Source organism: Dermacentor albipictus, chromosome 1 (genome assembly GCF_038994185.2).
Source record: "Dermacentor albipictus isolate Rhodes 1998 colony chromosome 1, USDA_Dalb.pri_finalv2, whole genome shotgun sequence".
Classification (NCBI taxonomy): Eukaryota; Metazoa; Arthropoda; class Arachnida; order Ixodida; family Ixodidae; genus Dermacentor; species Dermacentor albipictus.
Window position 1 is genome coordinate 394594329 of NC_091821.1, and position 19990 is coordinate 394614318.

At 44.8% G+C, this 19990-nt stretch overlaps 2 protein-coding genes across 3 annotated transcripts in view; one reads left to right on the forward strand and one right to left on the reverse strand.

The window, feature by feature from the left end:
* fry (Protein furry) overlaps positions 1-4705 on the reverse strand; it is a 47881-nt gene extending 43176 nt beyond the window's left edge. Inside the window, exon 1 of one of the 2 annotated variants that reach the window (XM_065447745.1) lies at positions 287-4705. In XM_065447745.1, coding sequence (XP_065303817.1) covers positions 287-4246 — 3960 coding nt within the window. In that variant the 5' untranslated portion in view covers positions 4247-4705. The remainder of the gene's footprint in view (positions 1-286) is intronic. The other variant, XM_065447747.1, reaches the window with a different exon arrangement.
* Positions 4706-4784: 79 nt separating this feature from the next.
* Positions 4785-18058, forward strand: abo (de-etiolated protein 1 abo). Its single transcript, XM_065447754.1, has 5 exons — positions 4785-5983; positions 7199-7375; positions 9832-10187; positions 11631-11822; positions 14842-18058. The coding sequence occupies exons 1-5, from the start codon at positions 5126-5128 to the stop codon at positions 15041-15043; spliced, it is 1785 nt and encodes a 594-aa protein (XP_065303826.1). The 5' UTR covers positions 4785-5125; the 3' UTR covers positions 15044-18058.
* The last annotated feature ends 1932 nt before the right edge of the window (positions 18059-19990 follow it).

Genomic DNA, 19990 nt, shown 5'->3' on the forward strand with positions numbered 1-19990 from the left:
CACTGTTCAAATGTATCCTGAACAGGAATCATGCCTCAAGCCAGACTTTGAAAAGTCTATAGTGCATTTTTGATTCTATTAGCACATAGTTACTAGAAACACCTACAAATGCTACTTCCAACTAATATTTTATGCAACACATAGAGACAGTATTATAGAGACAAACAAAACGACAAAGAAAACAGAAACAGACATTAACCCCTTGCTAAATATAATGACATGTGTGGCAGAATGCACATTCACTAGACACAAGACAAGGAACCGATGTTTGTCAAACAATACACACCTGGGAGCAAGGGTAGCCAGCTATGATGAGACCGTCACCAGAGAGGGAACGATGACGCAGTTGTATGCTGTCCTGTAGGTCTTCCTCTATGGTGAGGGCTGACTTGGAGTGGAAGAAGCGATGGTCAAGAATGTGCAGCAGCTGCAGCGCCATCTCCTGAATGTTTGCCCTCGGACAACCAGCATTCAGAAGCGTAACACAGATGATGGCCATGTAGTGGTCGCACGGGTATTCACGCACACTAAACACCGTTGCAAGTGCTGTGAAACACCCGTCTGCCAGCTGAGGCTCCCCGGTGTAGCAGCGGTCCACGAGCCAGTCCAACAGCATGCCCGCGTCTTGATTGAAGTCCAACAACAGGACAACCGTCTCTTGGGCCAGGTGGTACAACCTTTCATCATTGGACCTAAGCAGGCTGTCCAACCAGTGGTAGATGACGCTCTCTTCATTCAGGCCAGGCGGGTCCATGCATGGTCCACAGCAGAGAACAGAGGACATTGCCTGGAGTGCTGAGAATTCCAATTCCGTGAGGCTCTCGTCAGCCGAATTTCGCTTCTCCACAACGCCAAAGGGCACGCCCAGATTTCCGCTCCATGTGGCGAAGAGATAGAAAAGGTTGCGCCTCAGATCATGGCCAAGGAGGTGAGTGTGATTCTCCAAAGAAAAGCTCTTGATGAGCTTATGGACGAAGTTGCAGAAGTGAAGCTTTATCTCCTGCACAATTTCGGGCACGTCCTTGTCATTCTCACTTTCAAGGAAGAGTCGTGCCCCATCGATGTACTCAACAAAAGACGTGTTGAGTGTGCCAGCATCACGATCCAGAATGCAGGAACTCACACCGAAGGTACCATGCTCGGCAACAGATTCCATCAGTCGTGTAAGCTGGAGGCGAAGTATGTCACGTCGTCTCCTGCGACGTACATTCTCCTGCTTTCTGTCAATAGCTTCTCGGATGTAGCCAACCAGTTCTTCCATCAAGTCCTTGAGCGCAAGACTGTTGACATGCGACAACCCGAGGACGACAGCTCCTCTCAAATCCATTTGTTCACTCCTTAAAAGGGGCACAATCTGCTTGAACAATGTAGTAGCACTTATTCCACTGTTGCTGATGCCTGTAAACCTATGTTCAGCCCGGTCAGAAGACATGTTCTCGGGGGAAGAGCTGAAGCTCAGGTCAGGCGATAGATAGCGAACGGTGATGTTGCTGTTGGAAGGTGCAACACGGCAGGCATAAAGAAGGTAGTTTCTCCACAGGCTGAGATACACATCCCTTTCTGTGGGTGCCTTTTTGACAGTTGCAGTACGAAGAAGTGAAGCTCGGTTGTCATTTACTGGATTGAGTTCGATGTGAGTGAAGAGGCAAGTGATCCGAGAGGTCACAATCGGCCATGACTGTGTCACAGCTGTAGGACAATGCTTCAGAACATAGTCCTGGTGGATGAAACTCATGAGGCATGCACACCAGGCATCCATGCAAGACAAATCTAGAACATCCAAGGGACTTCTGTTGGAGCTTTCTGTACTGCCTTCGGGGCTGCCTGTAGTCCAGGCTGAGCTGGATCGCTCGGCCAGCCACTGTAGATCCACGACTGGTGCAGACAGGACTGCCGACTTCTCTGAAGCTGGAAGGTAGGGCAGACACTTTTCGATGGCAACTGGGCAAGCTCGGTCAATGACATCCACAACGGGCTCTTCTGCACGTGGTGGCAGCTGCAGTTTCATTACAACCTTGGTCTCCTTGAGGATGTGAGCTGCAAGACGTCGTGTAGACAACCTACAGTTGCAGAGCATTACCAAAGCCACACCCTCAACAAGATGCAAGGCACTTGTCATCTGTTCGATTCGTATCTCCGGCACCTCTTTCTTGACGCCACATCCATTCAGAGCATTCTTCCATGTGGTTAAGAACTGTAACAGCACACGCAAGGCATTGTCCAGCAGTTGTGGAAATGTGTCATTGACTTCCTGAAGAATAAACTGGATGAAACCTTGAATGACATCCTCTCTCCATTCTGGAAAGTCCAACACCATGTTCTGCAGTGCCTGAAATGCCAAACCACGCAGTTCCTCATCCATGTGAACTGTCAACCTTGACAGCATCTCCACTAGATCTTGCCTTCGCATTCCATCAGGAATGAGTCGCGGCACTGCAGCAACACAGGTGCGAAAAAGGTCAATCTTGGGTTTTCGCTCCCCTGTTATCATGTCATCTGGTTCCTTGTTGGCATTTTGTGTTGTAGTCATCATTAGAGGTCTACCAAACTGGACGTCAAGTGCTTTGAGGATGTCATCAAAAGCCTTTCGAACATAGTAGTAGTACTGAGACATGCCAATGCTCTTGGCAGTGTCCTCTGTGAGCACTTTGTTAATAAAGGTCTTTTTGACTCTGAGGGTGTTTCCCGATGGAAGAACACCAACAGTTCGAGGCATTGGTGGACAGCCCTCTTTTTGTTGCAGGCTGTCTGCAACCACGAGGAAAGCCCGCAGTCCAATGCTCATTCTCTCAGGGGTAAGAATTATCTTGATTGGCCTGCCAACAGACAGCAGGTCAAAAACAATTTCCTTCATGGCAAAGTCAAGGCGCTCCTGCGCTATGAACTGAATGATCTTGACAAAAATGTTCAGTGGGGTGTCTCGTGGTACAACTGCCTTGGATCCCTTGGGGAAAAGTGAGTTAACAATGCTCTGAAGCCTAGTCTGTGTAGCCGTGTTGCTTTCGCACTTTACACGAATCATGTATACCCAAAGCAGTCGGTACAGTGACTCTAGTGCCACACGACACATTTTTGGATCCCGATGCTTGAGGTGAGAGAGACACATTGCAAGAAAGCAGTGCCAATTCTGAAGGAAAAATAGTTTTTGGCTCACACAAAGCAAACAGGTGACCAGCGGAAACAATGCCAGGCTGTGCTTTTTCTTGGTGCACAGGTCAAGGGTTTGCGAGTACAACATTTCGACAAAGTTTTTCAGACATGGTACATTAACTTCCGTCTTGACAGTCGCAGCAACAGGAACAAGAATTTCGACAAAAAGGCCAGCAAGGGCATGTTTGACATCCTTGTCCTTGGCCTCGAGGAAGTAACTGGCACATTCTTGCATGAACTGGAACGAAGCTTCAAACTCCTCTATGGGTGCCATCTTTACGCGGAAGAATTTCATGCCCATTAGTAAGCTAATGATGCTCTGTGTTGTGTGAGGGCTTGGCTCCTTGGCACGAAGCTCCTTCAGCTCAGCCATGAAATGTTTGCGCACCGATTGGAATCGCGACTGCGCCAGCACAGCCACTACTTCGGCGTACAAGTCTGCTACAATGTTGAAATTCTGGGCGTTTGGGCCTGTCTGGGAACTTTCGCGGTAGCGAAAGTGCTTGAAGGCCAGTGATTCGATGTGGCCGACCAGATCTTCGTGCCCCGGGTGTAGTGCCAGCTGCTTGAGCACTTCGATGAGCACCAGGCAGAAGATGAACTCAATCGCAAGATCCCTGCGTTCGTGCAAGTAGTCACGGTCACTGCGGGGTTCAGACTCACTCTTGGCCCGCGAGTCCGCGCGCGGCCTCTGCATATCGACGGTCTCTACTGTTTGCCGGTCATACCATGCAAACAGGGTGCGCAGTAACGATGGTAGGCAGTGCTCGGCCACTGAACCGAACGCGGACAGCAGCTGATCGAACACAGCATCCTCGCCCCGTTGCAATGACTTGGAAACTGGTCGCTCCAGTGGCTCAGCGAGCACAGTACGAATTTTTTTCTCCGCTTGCAGTGTAAACTCTGCAAAGAGCACGCGCAACACAAATTCGCCGGGTTTGACATCAGTATCAAAGTGTATTCCCGGGGGAAATGGCTGTCGCTCCTTGCGAGCACCCCACGGAAGAACTAATGCAGATTGGCTCACGTTGTTGCTCGTGCCGCCACTGGCGGGATTCGACCAGCTTTTGACATCGGTATTATTCTGCGAAGCCATGGCTACGGTACAGATCACAGCTCTACATCACTGGCGAAACTGCAATGCCCGTAGTCCGTGCGCTCTGCGTCACCATCAACGTAAACACGGCCTCCGTCCGGACGATCAGACCATGGTTCCGGTGCTATCGCGCGACGTCGAAAGCATCGCCAGTCATCTGGGAGAGGTGCAATATATTTGTGCAGGTCGAAAGTCAACTATAGGCGACTGGAAGGCATCTGCAGGATTCACACAGCTAACTTCACAACAAATCAACCTAACAACAAAACTAAAACTGTCTGCAGCCACACAGCCACCATCACAATACCGGAAACGACCGACGGAAACAACACAAAGTGGATCGTAACAGTTACGTAGGTACGGTTAGTCTGATGACACAACAGTAGTTAACAAATTATAACAAACCCGTCTTTTAAGACGCACCGAAGCGTAGCCTAATTACACAGTCACTGACTGCTAAACCCTTTACTTACGCATTCATTTCTACGTTTCTACGCCGATCCAATCCAATGACGTCATTTGTAATCCAACGTCATTTGTAATGGCGTATGGATTGTTTGTATTTGTGCTGTGGACGCGGTACCTATGACGGTACTTGTGTTTACGTACGGCAGGATAGCTTATCTAAGGCGGAGGGTGTGCTTGATCTTATCCGTGAAGCATAAAGCTCCTAAGATAACTGTTGATTCGTGAACAATTCGTAAACGAAGGAGATGCGTAAATATTGCCTCATGCTTTGGATATCGGGTTTATAGGAACGCGTGTAATATAACGTAAACAAACAGGACCATGTGCGCAGAACAGTTAAGAAATGCTGCACATGGCAGCATGTAGTATATGTAATTTAGGCTGCGCGCGTGGTGTTAGTGGAAGGTCACCATGTCTAACCACGAGAAGCTTGTCGTTCGGCACAGGACCTCTCAGGACGGGCAGGCTTCTGGGTGCGGGCGGCCGGCATTTCCCATCAATGCGGCTGCTCAGATGTCACTGAACAGCAGCGCCTGTGAGGTCAGTGACGATGAGGACTTGCCAAGGATACCCAAGATTCCAGTACAGAACATTATCCTGAGACTGCAACATCGTGAAATTTACGCCGCAAAGCAAAACGTGTCACCGTTGCATGTCTCCCGGCATCTCCACCAAAACGCTTGCCCGAACTTCACGGTCGTCAACGTGGAAAAGCCGCCGTGCTTCTTGCGAAAGTTTTCGCCCGATGGCAAGCATCTCGTGGCTTTTTCGTCGGACCAGACCTCAATCGAGATTTACTGGTACCGGGGGCCCTGCGCGGCTGCTCATCTCTTGCGGGGATTCAGTGGAGACCACTTGGGATCGGGAGCCGAGTCCGCTCAAGTGCGGAGCACTATTTTCAGCGAGTTTTTCCGGCTCCGTCACATTGTGAACGTGTCGGGTAACGGCGGTGAGCAGCTAAATCGCGAGTGTAGCTTGTTTACTGACGACTGCCGTCACGTCATCGTGGGGTCAGCCATGTATGTCCCCGAGGAACCGCACCCGTTCTTCTGGGACATGCACCGCAACAACGAGTCAGTGTCTCCGAACCCCCGCTCTCCTCTGGAGGACTATTCGCTGCACCTTGTGGATATGGTCACCGGCACCCTCAAAGACAAACGCACATTCAAGACGGACAAGATTTTTCTGTCTCACAACCAGGGGCTCTACCTCTACCGAGACACACTGGCAGTTCTCTCAGTGCAGCATCAGACTGTGCACATATTTAAGGTCAGTGTGCATCTGTGCTGAATGTAAAAAAAAAAAAGTGCAGAGTGACAGAAGCGCTTTCAGCTTGAACTGAGTATGCAGTGTGACATAGCACGCTCTAATACTCCTCTGGAACATGTCAGTTAGGTGCGTGTACTATCAATCTGGCAATGCAGTACCGTCACACTAAATAGAATTTGCGGTTTGCTTTTCTCCACTTAACTCTGTTCTCCATCTTTCCCATGTGTCTTTAAATGTAAGACATCTGCAGTCGTATGAGCAATAAGTAAGCAACATTAGTAGACTTCTTGCCAGTTGAGACTTGTGGTACTAGAAGCAGAACACATGTTGTCAGTGAATCCCTACCACAATCCAGCAAAAAAGCATATGCGCGTGTTGTTTTTGCTGCATGGAGCACACAAAAATAAGAAGCGCATAACTTTTTTCTTAAGGGTCCTGAAGCAATTATACAAAATTTTGCATTATGCCTTTCTAGAAATTTAAAGGGATATGGATACCGGCATGTTTGGCATCATCTTTGTGGGGTAGAAAAATTGATTTTTAGATTGCACTATATTATAGCCCCAGATTTAGTAATGTCATCGTGCTAAAGTTTCTTCTTGTTTTTCACTAGTGTTCTGTCTGCAACGTTATCAAAGCTCACTGGAATCCAGTCAACATTCGTTTTGTTCATTGTGTGTATATCTGGTCAAAACTAAGGCTGGAACTGTTTTTGCAACCTAGAGTTTTTGCGTTCTTCTGAATAACAGGCATTCATATCAAGTGAAATGAGACCTCAGTCTTCAATACATTGTGGTATAAAGTTTGTAAACAGGGATAAAGTGCCTCAGACAGGCTGGCCAACGTTTCGATAGGAGGACCTATCTTCGTCATGTAATTCTGCCATGGTCGTGTCTCACTAGTATACAAATAAATGTGATGTTTGTATGCAGCAATTAAAAGCATTGAGCAAAATAAAATTATGTCGGAGAGTTGCTGTAAGAACAAACACTGAAAGCAACAACAAAAATTGTCCTAATATGATGACACTATGAGAGAAAAGAATGCCCAAACAAAATAACATGGCTAGAGTGTGTAAACAAACACAGATGAAATGTTTCATCTGACTATGACACAGAGCATGTAATGTTGTTTGAATGTTGTTTCTATGTTTGCTTGTGGAATACAAGCACAAACCTAACTTGTAATATAATCTCTATTTTTTGTCCTCCACAGGTCACAAAGGAAGGTCAGTTCGTTGACGTTCGGACTGTGGGGCGGTTCTGCTACGAGGATGATGAGCTGCTGGTATCATCGGCATTCCTGGCAACCGGCCGAAGCGAGCAGCGACCGTACTGCGAGCGTACACTCAACTCGCTCAAGCACCGCCTGCTGGTGCATCTGTATCGCCAGGTAATTTAAACAGATACAAGCATGATGTACTTGAATGGCTGCATTGATCACATAACTTGGAGGATAAGTTACCCACTGGTTTAGCACTGGACTTGATATCAAGCGCACATATTTAAAACGGGCAAGACTTGCTTTGTGATTCTCAGAGGAGTGTGTACTACCGTACACCCACAGAAAAAGGAATGTCCTTGGTAGATTCCTTTTGCTTCTTTCTCTCCTCTTCTCTGCTTCACGCTTGTGGCATGAATATTTCTGGTGCCAATCACAAATTTACATTTGTGAGTGGTATGAGGCCTGGAAGTTTTGTGGTAATTTAATAACTTTTTTGCGTATCACAATGTGAGTACTGACATGCTTCCAGCTCAGTCATGTTTTGAACGTAAAAATTTTTGCACTTGCCCTTGCATGTATTTGGAAATGCCCAGTGATGGGCCCAGTGCCTTCTCACCAAGTTGTGTGACATGCTATGTCTGTGAAGAGGCAACAGCCAACCATTGCGCACAATGAAGATGCTTCTGGTCTTAATCATTGTCATCATCATCATCAGCCTATTTTTTTAAGTCCAGTGCAGGACGAAGGCCTCTCCCTGCCATCTCCGATTACTTATCTCTTGTGCTAGCTGATTCCATCTTGTGCCTGCGAATTTCTTAATTTCATCACTCCGCCTAGTTTTCTGCTGTCCTCGACTGTGCTTCCTTCCCTTAGCACCCACTCTGTAACTCTAATGGACTACCGGTTATCTAACCTACATATTACATAGCCTGCCCAGCTCCATTTTTCTCTCTTGAAATCAACTAGAACATCGGCTATCCGCTTTTCATTCCGTTGTTTTTTGCGTGATCTTGAATGTGTTCTCGAGCTTCTTTGTTAAACTACAAGTTTCTGCCTCATATGTTAGCACCAGTAGAATGCAGCTATTGTACACTTTTCTTTTCAACAGCAGCGGTAAGTTCCCAGTCAGGATTTGGTAATGCCTGTCATATGCACTCCAACTTGATTTTATTCTTCTGTAAATCTCCTTCATATGGTCAGAGTCCCCTGTGAGTAATAGACCTAGATAAACATACTCCTGCACCGACTCTAGAGGCTGTCTGGCGATTGTTAAGACAATAGCCTGGCAAGACTATTGTCTTAATGTTGCCTGGCTTTAATTATACTTGTAAATAGCTGCAGTGCATATGAGTGTGCCTGTTGGTGCATGTGCCAGTTGTGTATTTGTGTGGCCAAGGGGTGGTATCATCTCTCCTTCCACTCAACATCTGCAGTGGTGCTCCAGGTTGTCAGCCATGCATCCTCGAGTTTCTCAGTAAAGTCAGCATTTATCATATTGCCTCCCAATCAACATCTGCGGTGGTGCGCTAGGTTGTCAGCAAGGTTGCTTCCATTTCCACAGTAAAGTCTGCATTTCGCTCTCTCGCGCTTTTGCAAGAATGATGGTATGTGATGTTTCAACACTTGATTGTGACCCACTGAAAACTGGCAATTCTGCTTGCCAGGCTTTGTGTTATACAGTAGGCTTTTGTTAATTCGACTGTGGATTATTCTATCGCGACCGCAGGTTCTGGCTGGCGCCCATACATTTCTATGGGTGCCAAACCTCTGTTATTTCAATCTCAAAATTGGCCTTCGCTGGATAATTCAAACTTGACTGGTCAGCTTTACCGCAGTACAGCCCTGTTATGCGTTGAAGAATACCAAGAAAGGGGGCCGCTGTCACGGGACATTATATGCGTTCCTTAATTATACAGGCACACACCCGCCATCGCTGGTCAGAGTACGAGCACCTCGACACCTAATAAGCATACTAGCAGTCATTCAGATCTGTTTATGACATTGCTGTAGCGATTAAATCCCTCATTTTGCCCGCCATGCGTGACGATTAACAGGGCCGAGTGCGTGGCCTAATACTCATTCCGTTGCCCAAGAAGTGGATAAACTGTCAGTGGATAACTGTCAGTGTTTTGGGAAAGCTAGCGAAAATGAAGACGGCAAGATGAAAAAAACCCCGAAAGTTGAAAGGATGTTTAAAGCCAACAAAAAAGCAGGCTTTATCTAAAACACTAAAGGCATGCCAGTAAACTTACTAGGCGTCTCGGTACTCATGCTGTGACTTGAGACAGTGCATGTACCTGCCTGTGTAAATTTAGGAACACATGTTATGTCCCATAATAGTGGCACCTTTCCCTGCCCAGTATGCTTACCGCATAACACTCTGTATTGCAGCAAAGCTAACAAGAAAGGCAAATACTGTCAAGCGAACAGCGTTTCGGCGTTTCTACCATTTGTTTAACTCAACCCTTCGGATAATTAGACCAATTGCATTGGTCCCATTAGGATTGAATTTACGGAAGTATACTGTATAATCATTTCTATCAATATGGGTAGATTCACTATAAATATGGCATAAATATTTGCTGTCATTGACACCATCTCCAATGTGCTCTTTGTTCCTCCAGGCCGAAGCTGAACAGAACCCAACGGCGCTGCGTAAGTTCTATCAGCACTTTGACCAGCTTTGTGACCTGCGACTGTGGAAGATGCAGCTGCTGGATGAACGGCATCTGCTGCTCAAGTATGCCAGCGAAGATGTAGTCTCATTCCGGCTGTCGGACCCAAACTCTCAGCCGTCCTTCTTTGTGGTTTACAACCTGGTGACCACTGAAGTGCTGGCTGTTTACGAGAACACCTCTGAGGAGCTGCTGGAGCTGCTTGAAAACTTCAGTGACCTGCTGCGCAATGCAGCACTCCACTCGGATGCCCAGCTCACTTGCTCTCCATCTAACAACATTCATGCACGGCTGGTACAGCAGAGGTGAGGCTCCCGAACAAATCATGTGCAGTGTTCATAGTGTGCATGCACAGATATGGCATGGCTGTGAAACTTTGTGAATGTTCAGCAGAAGTGTCATTTCGGAAGAATTTAAGGTCTTGTTGCAGGTGGGGCTCAACATCGTTTTAGATGCTGTGATACCCTTAGTGATTACCTGTGCCTGGAAAGCTATGGAGTTTCACTTCTGGCAGAAAATTGATCAAATGTAGCCATAATTTTAGGCATGCTCTCCACTCTAAAAATTAAATAAGCTCCGGGATGTGTGGGTTATTTCAAATTGTTTTTTTTTAAGCCCAACAGTTATTAATAAATGAGTGAATGTCACCTTTATTAGAAAGGCTGTTGCTTTGGCCTATGTTTGGGGGATTATGAATTCCGGTGTGGGAATGGGTGGAAAGGGAGGATAAGCAGATAATGGTCAGCAAACTGTCTGCGTGGACTTCACAGTCTGAACAACAAGCCACTTATCAGCGAAGGCCAGAAACAAGTTGTACAAAGCATGCTTATTGAGTTCATGTGCTGGTGGGATTCAGGCCTCGTAGTTCGGAATCATCATTCTGTCTAGGTATTTGCCGTGTGCCTCTTCATGAGCCTGAAATTCCCAGAAGAGATGTTTGGCCATGGGACGGCATGGTGTGCAGCAGTCAGGGCACTGATGGTTTAACTGTATCGGTGTGACCTCATCTTCATTGGGGGTACCTCTTCTTCCTTTGAGAATATAGGACCTCCAGTGGTCAATGGCATCGGGGGTTAGGGCAAAACCTGATTGTAGGCAGTGAAGAAGTACCTGTCTGGCTCTTGGTAAACAATCATTGACTGGTACTACTGCACGGATCGCAGCCTTGCATTCTTGGGCATGTTTCTGCATTGCACGACGTGGGTCAAATGTCTGTATTTGCTCCAAAGGAGTTTTGTTTGTGCTCACTGGCAATGAGCAGCCAGGAGGGACCAGGGTGGTGGTGTGGATTGTACTGCTTTCACACCTGCCATCTCATGTGCTCTCTCATTTGTCATACAAAAATTGGCTTTATCCTTTCAAGCTGCAGCTTTGACATTGGTCAGCTGTTGCACTAAGTTTAAATCTGGCAGCTATCCCCAGTGACAAATTTGATTTGTCTTTTCCGTCCTGTATTTCATCAGCACCCAAACTATCATAGAGCCATTAGACTGAAAACTGCTGTTGAAGAATTGTTTAAATACAGATCTCTCTCTGCATGATAGCAAACTATTTATCCAAGGTGTCAGCCCAGATTGCCAGGCATTCACCACCAGTGCCTCTTGCTCACATTTCTGCTCCAGTGGTTTGCTAAAATGACAATGCTATGACACACAAGTGCCAGCTGAAGCTCTCTGTTGTTTGTGTACATTTTGTCAACAAGGATGTCTATGCACCACAGCACAAGTTCTTGTTCCCCCATTTCCCAGGTTCAAGCAGACCATTGTGAATGCCCGTTATGGGGGCCAGACAGAGGCAGTCAAGCGTCTATTAGCACAGCTGCCCATCAGCTCACAGTCATACAGCAACAGTCCCTACCTAGACTTGGCACTTTTCAGTTACGATGACAAGTGGGTGTCAGTGCTGGAGAGGCCCAAGGCCTGTGGAGACTATCCCATCCGGTGAGTGACAGTCGTGCACTTTTTGGTTAAAACTGAGAGTGTGATGGCATCTCTTGGTGTGCAAGGTTATGATAAATGCACATACCGACCACAAAAGATTGACTAAGATAAACGTTTTGGTTTTCTTTTGGGAGCCTTGTTCACAATGGTTTGTAAGGCCATGATCATGATAACAACTGAATATAGGCACGCATGATTGCAAAAGAAAAAAAATCTAACATGCGTCTTCACTACACATCCAAACTACCACCAGAAACTATCAGCCGAAATTCGTACACGCTGGATGTCTTGTTCATGTTATACAACATACAGGGTTTGTCTGTATAGTAATGAGACTGCCTGCCACACGGTGCTGCAGTTACCAGTAGTGCACTTGCCAGAAGCGGTATTTTTGGTGAGGATTCTAAGCTAAGTAACACACCAGGTGGCAGTCGTGTCCAAGCTCGGATGCAGTGAGGATTTAAAGTGGCGCAAAAGCTGTTTTCGAGTTTTTGTCACGGCAGAAAGCGTTAAAAATGGAGCGTTCGCTGGAGCAGCGGTAGGCAATAAAATTTTGCTTTTACCTGGGCAAACAAGCTTCCGAGATGCTTGCCTTGGTAAAAGGAGGCTTGCAAAGACGACACCGTGTCAAGGGCCCAGGTTTTCCATTGGTTCATTGAGTTCAGAAACGGACGGGAGGCCGTTGAAGACATGGAGCGATCTGGACACCCTTCAATGAGTGGTTTGGACAAAAATGTGGCCAAAGTAAAGAATCTCGTGGACTCCAACTATCATTTGAGTATCAGATTAATCGCTGCAGACCGCAATATGTGCAAAACAATGGTTAATTTGAACATGCAGAAGGTTTGTTTGAAATTGGTGGCAAAAGTGTTAAGTGATGAACAAAAACATCAACGAGTTGACGTTTCCGTGAGATGTTGGTGCAGTTAGAAAGTGAACAGGGCTTTTTAGAGGGCATATAAACAGGCGATGAATCATGGGTGTTTTGGTACGACCCTGAAACCAAGTGCCAAAGTTCGGTGTGGCACACTGCAAATTTCCCACACCCCAAGAAAGCGAGAATGTTGAAGGCCAAGGTAAAGGCAATTTTTATTGTCTTTTTTGACAACTGTGGGGTGGTCCACAAAGAGTTTTTGCCTCCGGCACAAACAATCAATGCCATGTTCTACAAAGAAGTCCTTGAGTGCCTTCACAGAGCCGTCAAATAAAAACGACCAGAGATTGCCGATTGCTGGAAGCTCAACCACAAAAACTCTCCAGCCCACACCGCCTTCATTTCGACCATCTACTTAGCCCGGGTAGGGGTTGCAACCCTGCCACAGCCACCATACTGCCCCAATGTCAGCCTGGCAGACGTTTTCCTGCTCTCAAAGCTCAAGAGAAGCCTGAAAGGTCACCGTTTCGACGATGTTCCCACCATCCAAAGGGCTGTCACAGAGTCTCTGAAAGAAGTAATGGAAGCTGACTTTCGGGAGCCTTTGCAGCATGGGAATCACATTGACAGCGGTGTATCGGCACCAAAGGACACTATCCTGATGAACTTTAATTACATGTACCGATCGGATCAATAAATTCTTTTTGCCAGACCCAGTCTCATTACTTTACGGACAGACCCTGTACTTGCATGACTGTTTTGTTGTTTTTAATTTAATTGTAAATGAAGCTACCATGTCGGAGCCTAAACGTTAACTCTACTAAATCTTTTGTGGCGAGTGTTTGCCTTCATTGTTCATCGCTTTTGGGTTGGGGAGTTTTGCATCCTGAAATGGAAAAGTTCATGGCACATATTATTTCAGTGGTTTCAAAATGTTTTCATGAGTGCTTAGAAATGCCAGATTTTTTGATGCAGGCATGAAAAGAAACGAAAAAGAAATTTGCACTTGCACCCCAATGCAGCTACATATAGCTTTGAAACATGTTTGTAAGTGCATGAAAGTGCATAGTTTTTGTATTGAAGATAAAAATTGAGAACTTTGCAATATAACAACCACGTAGACCAACTACTGTTGCATGTCTTACAGCTGTTTCATGATGTGCACTCACCACAAGGGTAGCAATGTGTTGCAACATGCAACACATTGTACCAGTACCATGCAACACAAAAAATGTGTTGCATGGTACTACATACACCACCTATGTCTCCATTATCTGGTGTTTTGCATAGTCATTTTTATTCAAGGACATCTTATGGCACATATAGCTGTCTTGGCAGATGCACACACAGAAATTTCGTAATGACCGTCTGTTTTTTCCATGTTGTTTTGCCACCACTTCCTCACCTTCATCCTTGCCACATGGCAAAAAGAAACAGAACTTACCCAATGTAACTACTACGAATCACAACTTGTGCTTTTGTGACAGCATATAGCTAGGAGCCGGATGTGTCGACAACTGACCTATTGTTGTTGCACATTTAGCAGTTTCTGCAGGGTTTATAGCATGCATAATGCAGACTTTGAGTGTACTGGTGCAGGTATTTCGGATGCAGTGGCAGGCAGTACACACATGTAGCATAGCTCACAGTCTCTAATACACCAGTCACAGAGGCCACTTTCGATGGCAATCGAGCCTGATACGGATTGAATTTCTCAGTTGAACCAAGCATGACCTAAAAAATTTAATCCCAGTCGGACTCGAGTGCGATTAAAGTATCCAATGTGACACTTTTATCAAACTTGGAGTTGCTGGCATCTGATGCAGCACTCATTTGCTGCGGGGCTTTTGGTGTAGCAGTCAATCAATTATACTTAGGTGACCAACTCGTAATGGTGTCTCTCACACAAGTGTCGACAGGATCTGAATTTTCTCTCTCTCCCTCTCTCTGGTTTCGCTGACTGAGTCTGGCCTGTTGTGGCACATTTAGGCAAGTTGTGCGAGTGTTCACCTTTGGTGGCTTGTGGGTTAGGCTAGCTCCTTGCCCCTTGGCACCATGTTTCCTGCTGTGCACTGCAGTTCACCTTTGAGTACTTGCTCACATGACTGCATTTGACTGTTGTTTGAAGTGTAAAATTACATGCAGTTTCTACGCACGTGACTCTGGCCTCCTGAAGTTCAAGATCTACGCAGGCTTGCAAGGGCGCAACGCACCACCGGCAGCACGACGGCTTGTCGCCTTCACCTTCCACCCATACGACCCATTTGCCATCAGTGTACAACGAACCAATGCTGAGTACGTAGTCAATTTCCACATCCACAATTCTGACACACCTTTTACATCTTGAGGAATGTTGGCAGTTAGCCGCCGAGAATGATTGATCGTGGCGCAAAAGTCTGTCAAAGACAAAATTTCTGGACCAATTTCTGGATTGTTGGAATTTAGATGTGTCCATGATTTAGGTTTCTGTTGCAGCGCCTGTGCTCTCCAAACTCTTGTTTATGTTGTACAATACTATATGCAATTCCATTGTGTTCATTGATGTGTGCGAAATCGGTTTGCGAGTACAGTCTGTCTTCTGTGCATCTAGCCATATAGTCTGTGATATGGATTTGTGGAAGTGAACAGAAAACATGTCTTAGAGGAAATTTTTGTCATAATGCAAGATGTTACCTAAAGGTGGTTATATTCCTCATGTGATCCAACTTTTTGAGAAGGCAGCATTGTTTAGCAGTGTAGAAGTGCAAGAGATTTATTTTGCAGTTACCATAACATTTAACAGAAACACATTTGTCACGACTCCATAGAGAAAAAAAAACACATTACGCTGAGTGCTGTTCACTTGGGTACTGTCAGCATAAATTAAAATGCAAACAAGTAAAAAAATGACTCGAGTGTATATTGTTTCCCAGTTTGCCTGGGCAGACCTAAAATATTCGCGGTAATCATTGATTAACTGCTAAGTTATGTAATATTTTTAGGGAGCATGTTGCAGTGCGGAATTGAAGCTGATCAGGGCTCGAGGCTTACATACTTGGAGGGCCTCCGTTGGGGTAAAATGCATTGGAATGGCAATGACTTTTTTCCCCCAGAAAGTTTTTGTTATGTACTGTTATACAGATCTGTTTGCAAGAGTACATTTTGTGGCAGATTTTCGGGACATGATATCTTGAAACCAGTGGTAGTCTCAGGATTCCTACTAACTGGACATTCAGCATTGACTAGCTTTATTTGCACCATTGCAACATGTGCCCTAACGTAAGAAATTGTGCCAGGAGGTAGAAAAAGTATAACTTGCACATTTTACTTGATCAAAGAGATGATCATAATTAGCGCAAATCTCTGCTGTACTCCTGCACACACAATTTGTCGTCTTAAAGATTACCTCTTTATCTCTACAGATTTGTTTTTAAGATCTAAAGTCTTATGAATTGTCCGGTGTAACATAAATAACTAATGCTTTAATAAAAGGTACGCAAAGAAAGCTGCAGCAGCTACTCAGCAATGTTGCAATTTGGCACACATGTGAGGTCTGTTTGATTCGCCCTGCACCGTGTGAACTAGTCATTTCAGTTTATAGTCAGTTCTGTGGTCGTGCAAAACCGGCTTGGCACCTCCTGCATTAAGCCCTGCACTACATGTCCCACGAGTCCAGGGAATGCTGCGAACTTGTTCTGCATGAAGCCCACACTAGCTGTAGCTGGAAGTGCAGACAAACTGAAAGGACCTCTAGTGGTTGCCTGCATTTGGAGTTTTTCCTCTTTCCACATTGGCCGATTACAGCTGTTCTGGAAGTTTCATGTTCAAGCTTGACAGTCTTAAACCGTTGAATGGTTACTCCCAAGGATTAATCGTGCCTGAATTTGTCTCTATATATTGTCGCATTGTAGCGACAATGAAGAACACAGTAGCAAAACTATGAATCACGAAACTAACTTTTTATTGGGAGTACCTGTGCCCAGAAAAACAAGTGGCCTCAAAGCACACTGATAGCGCCTAGCGCAGTTGGCGATTGATGAAATCTGATCAGCAGCTCAAGCACATCAACTTTTTTACATGACTCGTCAAACGTTCTTGCATAATCGCAGGTGCCCGCATGCCTTCCAAAAACTACTACACAATTCATGTCGTGCATAAAAATCTGATTACACAAAGTTCAGCAAGAACATGCACAACAGATAGAATCAATAATAACATTCAAGAAAGTTGCAAATCAAGCAGGTGCTTCTTGCACTGAGTGATAAATTTCAAGTTGTGAGCAGGAGAAATGCAGTTCCCAGAAAGAGGATAATTAAGTACACATGGCAATACCCCCTTCTTAAAAATCATCCCGATGCAACAAACACGAGAACAAAAACTAAAACACATGTATAAAGAAAAATAACAAACAGAAAGAAACAATGTCCCAGAGTTAGTTATCGCTCGTCGAAAGGCTTGTCAATATTGAGACTGGGCAGACATGTACAATGATGTTTTTCACTATGAATTGAGATTTCTAGGCTGCTTGCAAATGTTGCTGCATCTTTTCTCTAGTCACAGGATTCCATGCATGATCATACAAGCCCTAAATGTGTAACCATACATTGTTTGCTCTTGGGCTCTGTCCATGGATTTGTATGAAGCCTATAACGTCTGTTTGCAGTGTTCTGGATTGTGTGTACAGTACTTACATAAAGTGCACTGTCGTCCATTCACTGTTGAAGAGAAGCCAAATTTGGAACCTTGCTGTGGATGTTATTGGCATTTGTAGCCAGTGGCACTTGCAAAACGTAGTACACTGTAAATCGTGGCATGTACAGTGATAGTAATGCATTGAAATGTTCAATAGATTTGAAAGCCTTTGTGGGATGCAACAAAGGGCATGTCTCCGTGCTGCAATTATTGTAATGTTTACTTTGCATTTGACGCATGTAAAGTAATCGGGGGCTTTGTATTGCTTTCCAGTGTGTTTGTTTTCTGTAACATTCTGCAAAACACCCTAGTGAGAAAATGGGGTTTATGGTATCGTAGCAGCTAAGTTCACTTTGTTGTGTTGGCCTCTGAATGAAAGCCTCTTGGATCATGCTACATAGCTAGTTCTTCTGTACATTTTTATTTGAGTGCACTGTGTTCTTGTGTCACAAATTTCTGATTGACCCTGACCCCGTTGTCACACTGAAATCTTACCCCATATTGCCCTTTGGGGCTGCTTTCTTGTGTACGACATTTTTCTTTTGCAATCCATAATTACGGTCACTATTGCAGAAAATGTGTACATGAATCATGTATGAATGGCTGGTGGACTTATGATTGTTTTGTGAGCAGATGTACTCAAATTATGTTGCATGCGTGGATCTTTTTTAAAAACTGTAATGATGCCACAGTTCTGGTTTGTGTCGTTCCATGTACAAATCTGTTAGCTTTTTCATGTCACATTGCAAATGCTCATGGATTAATTTATGCGGGTCTGTGGGAAGTGTGCATTACCTATCACTTCTCTCAACAGTTGCACAATACATTTTGAAATAAATAGAATGAATAGACAGAGACAGAAAACAGTAGGAAATAAGAGGCAGACAGTTTTTAGTCTTTGCTTAGTTCCTGTTTGTGCCATAGTTGTTCCACTAAGACATTAGACTTGCTAAATGGTTCTTGTACAGTTACTCCACGGTTCCACTACACTTTCTTTGCATTTGGAATGCATGGCCTTTCTGTACTTGTTATGCATGTCATGTCATGCACAAGAGCTGCTAAGAGGAATATTTGTGCAAAAAGAAAATTCCTGAACTTCGGTGCAGTGGCGAAAATACTAAGCCATGCAGTCACGAAAATCCTTGTTTTCAACATGTACAAGCAGTAGATGTGACTGGACGCACTCCTTTTGTCCACGTCCGCAACACATTATACGTTTACGACTCGTTATTGATCACCAGCAAGCTCGGATTGTCACCTTAGTTAAAGTGTTTAGCAAGTTTTGCATAAGGAGGATTTGCTGCAACAAACTTCTTAAAGCATTTGGCATTGGGCATGGCACGTGCGCATCTGAGGACCTTTTCTTTTTTTTTGTGTGTGGACAAAGGCATGACACTTATGGAGCACTTAAGATAAAAATAATTTGAGCTGCATTAGGAAATTACCCCTCTACAATAGAAAAAAAAAAGGCCGTTTTCACCGTGATGAGAGGCTAGTGTTAAACCAGAAAAGATCGATGGCGCCGTCACATTAAAGCCCCTGTACCAGCAACATCACAGATTTTGACGGCGTCTGCTCAAGCCTAGTTCATAACGTATTGTTAAGGATGAACTACATTGTGTTCTAAAGGAGCCAAAGCAGCCCAAATGTGGAAAAATACTTTGAAATCCACACTGTCACACTGACTTACTTGCGCTGAGATTTCAGTGCGAAATTTTAAAAAATATAACTTTGACCTTCATGATTTTTTTTCTAAAAATCAAGCTACTACCGCACAATTAACAAAAATACATTTGGCAAGGAAGAGCACATAAGAACGGGACAAAATTTATGACGGAGAGCGACACAAGCACTCATTCCTGTCATCTTCCTTGGCCTATCCTTAAGTGCTGTTCCTTCGCATATGTACCAACCAGTCCAAGTTAGCATGCTGTTGACAAAAGCACAGCTTGAAAAGAATACTTTATCAGTCTAAACTAGTTCAGGGTTTCTGTTTAGTGTCCCTTTAAAGTCATAATCATTGCAGGTATGTCTGGCAGACAGCCTGGACCACTTATAAAATACGATAGGCTCAGGATATGTTAGCTGTGGCTTCTCCCGAGCTAGCTGGTTCGTGAATGTCACGTTGTGTAGTCTAGTCTAGATGCTTAATGTAGGAAACACAGTACATGGGCCAATTAACATTTGGCATATTTATTTGAAGGCAGAGGGCACACAATTTTGTTTGAATGTTTGACTCATTTTCCATTATGTTTAGATGTGTCACCTGCTTCAGGTAAAGTTTGTTAGCCAGCCATCCGTGTTCCTTGCTATGTACTATGTCACTTGCATAGGCTTTCTACGACATCAATGAATATATTTGATTTTCCAAATGCCAGAAAAGCATTTATTGAAAGATACAAGCATGAACTGGTGAAAGGGAGAATGCCACATTATTACATCCTGCACTGTTATAGTACAACCTAGCCATTTTGCCAAGTTTCAGTGCTTAGGTAGTGTTGACACTGAGCAACATGTGCTGTTGATTTGTGTGCTACACTAGTTGCCTGCTGCCTTTACCAGTAAGGAAAATTTACAATACTGCAGTGATTTATGAACAGCATCGATTGCTCAGCCTTTGGTT

What these genes read in the sequence shown, in the direction of transcription:
- abo (XM_065447754.1), top strand. Translation starts at nt 5,126, where the DNA reads ATGTCTAACCACGAGAAGCTTGTCGTTCGGCACAGGACCTCTCAGGAC. An exon ending in TGGTGCATCTGTATCGCCAG is followed by an intron (nt 7,376 to 9,831) that starts GTAATTTAAACA and finishes TTGTTCCTCCAG; the next exon opens with GCCGAAGCTGAACAGAACCC. An exon ending in TGTGGAGACTATCCCATCCG is followed by an intron (nt 11,823 to 14,841) that starts GTGAGTGACAGT and finishes AATTACATGCAG; the next exon opens with TTTCTACGCACGTGACTCTG.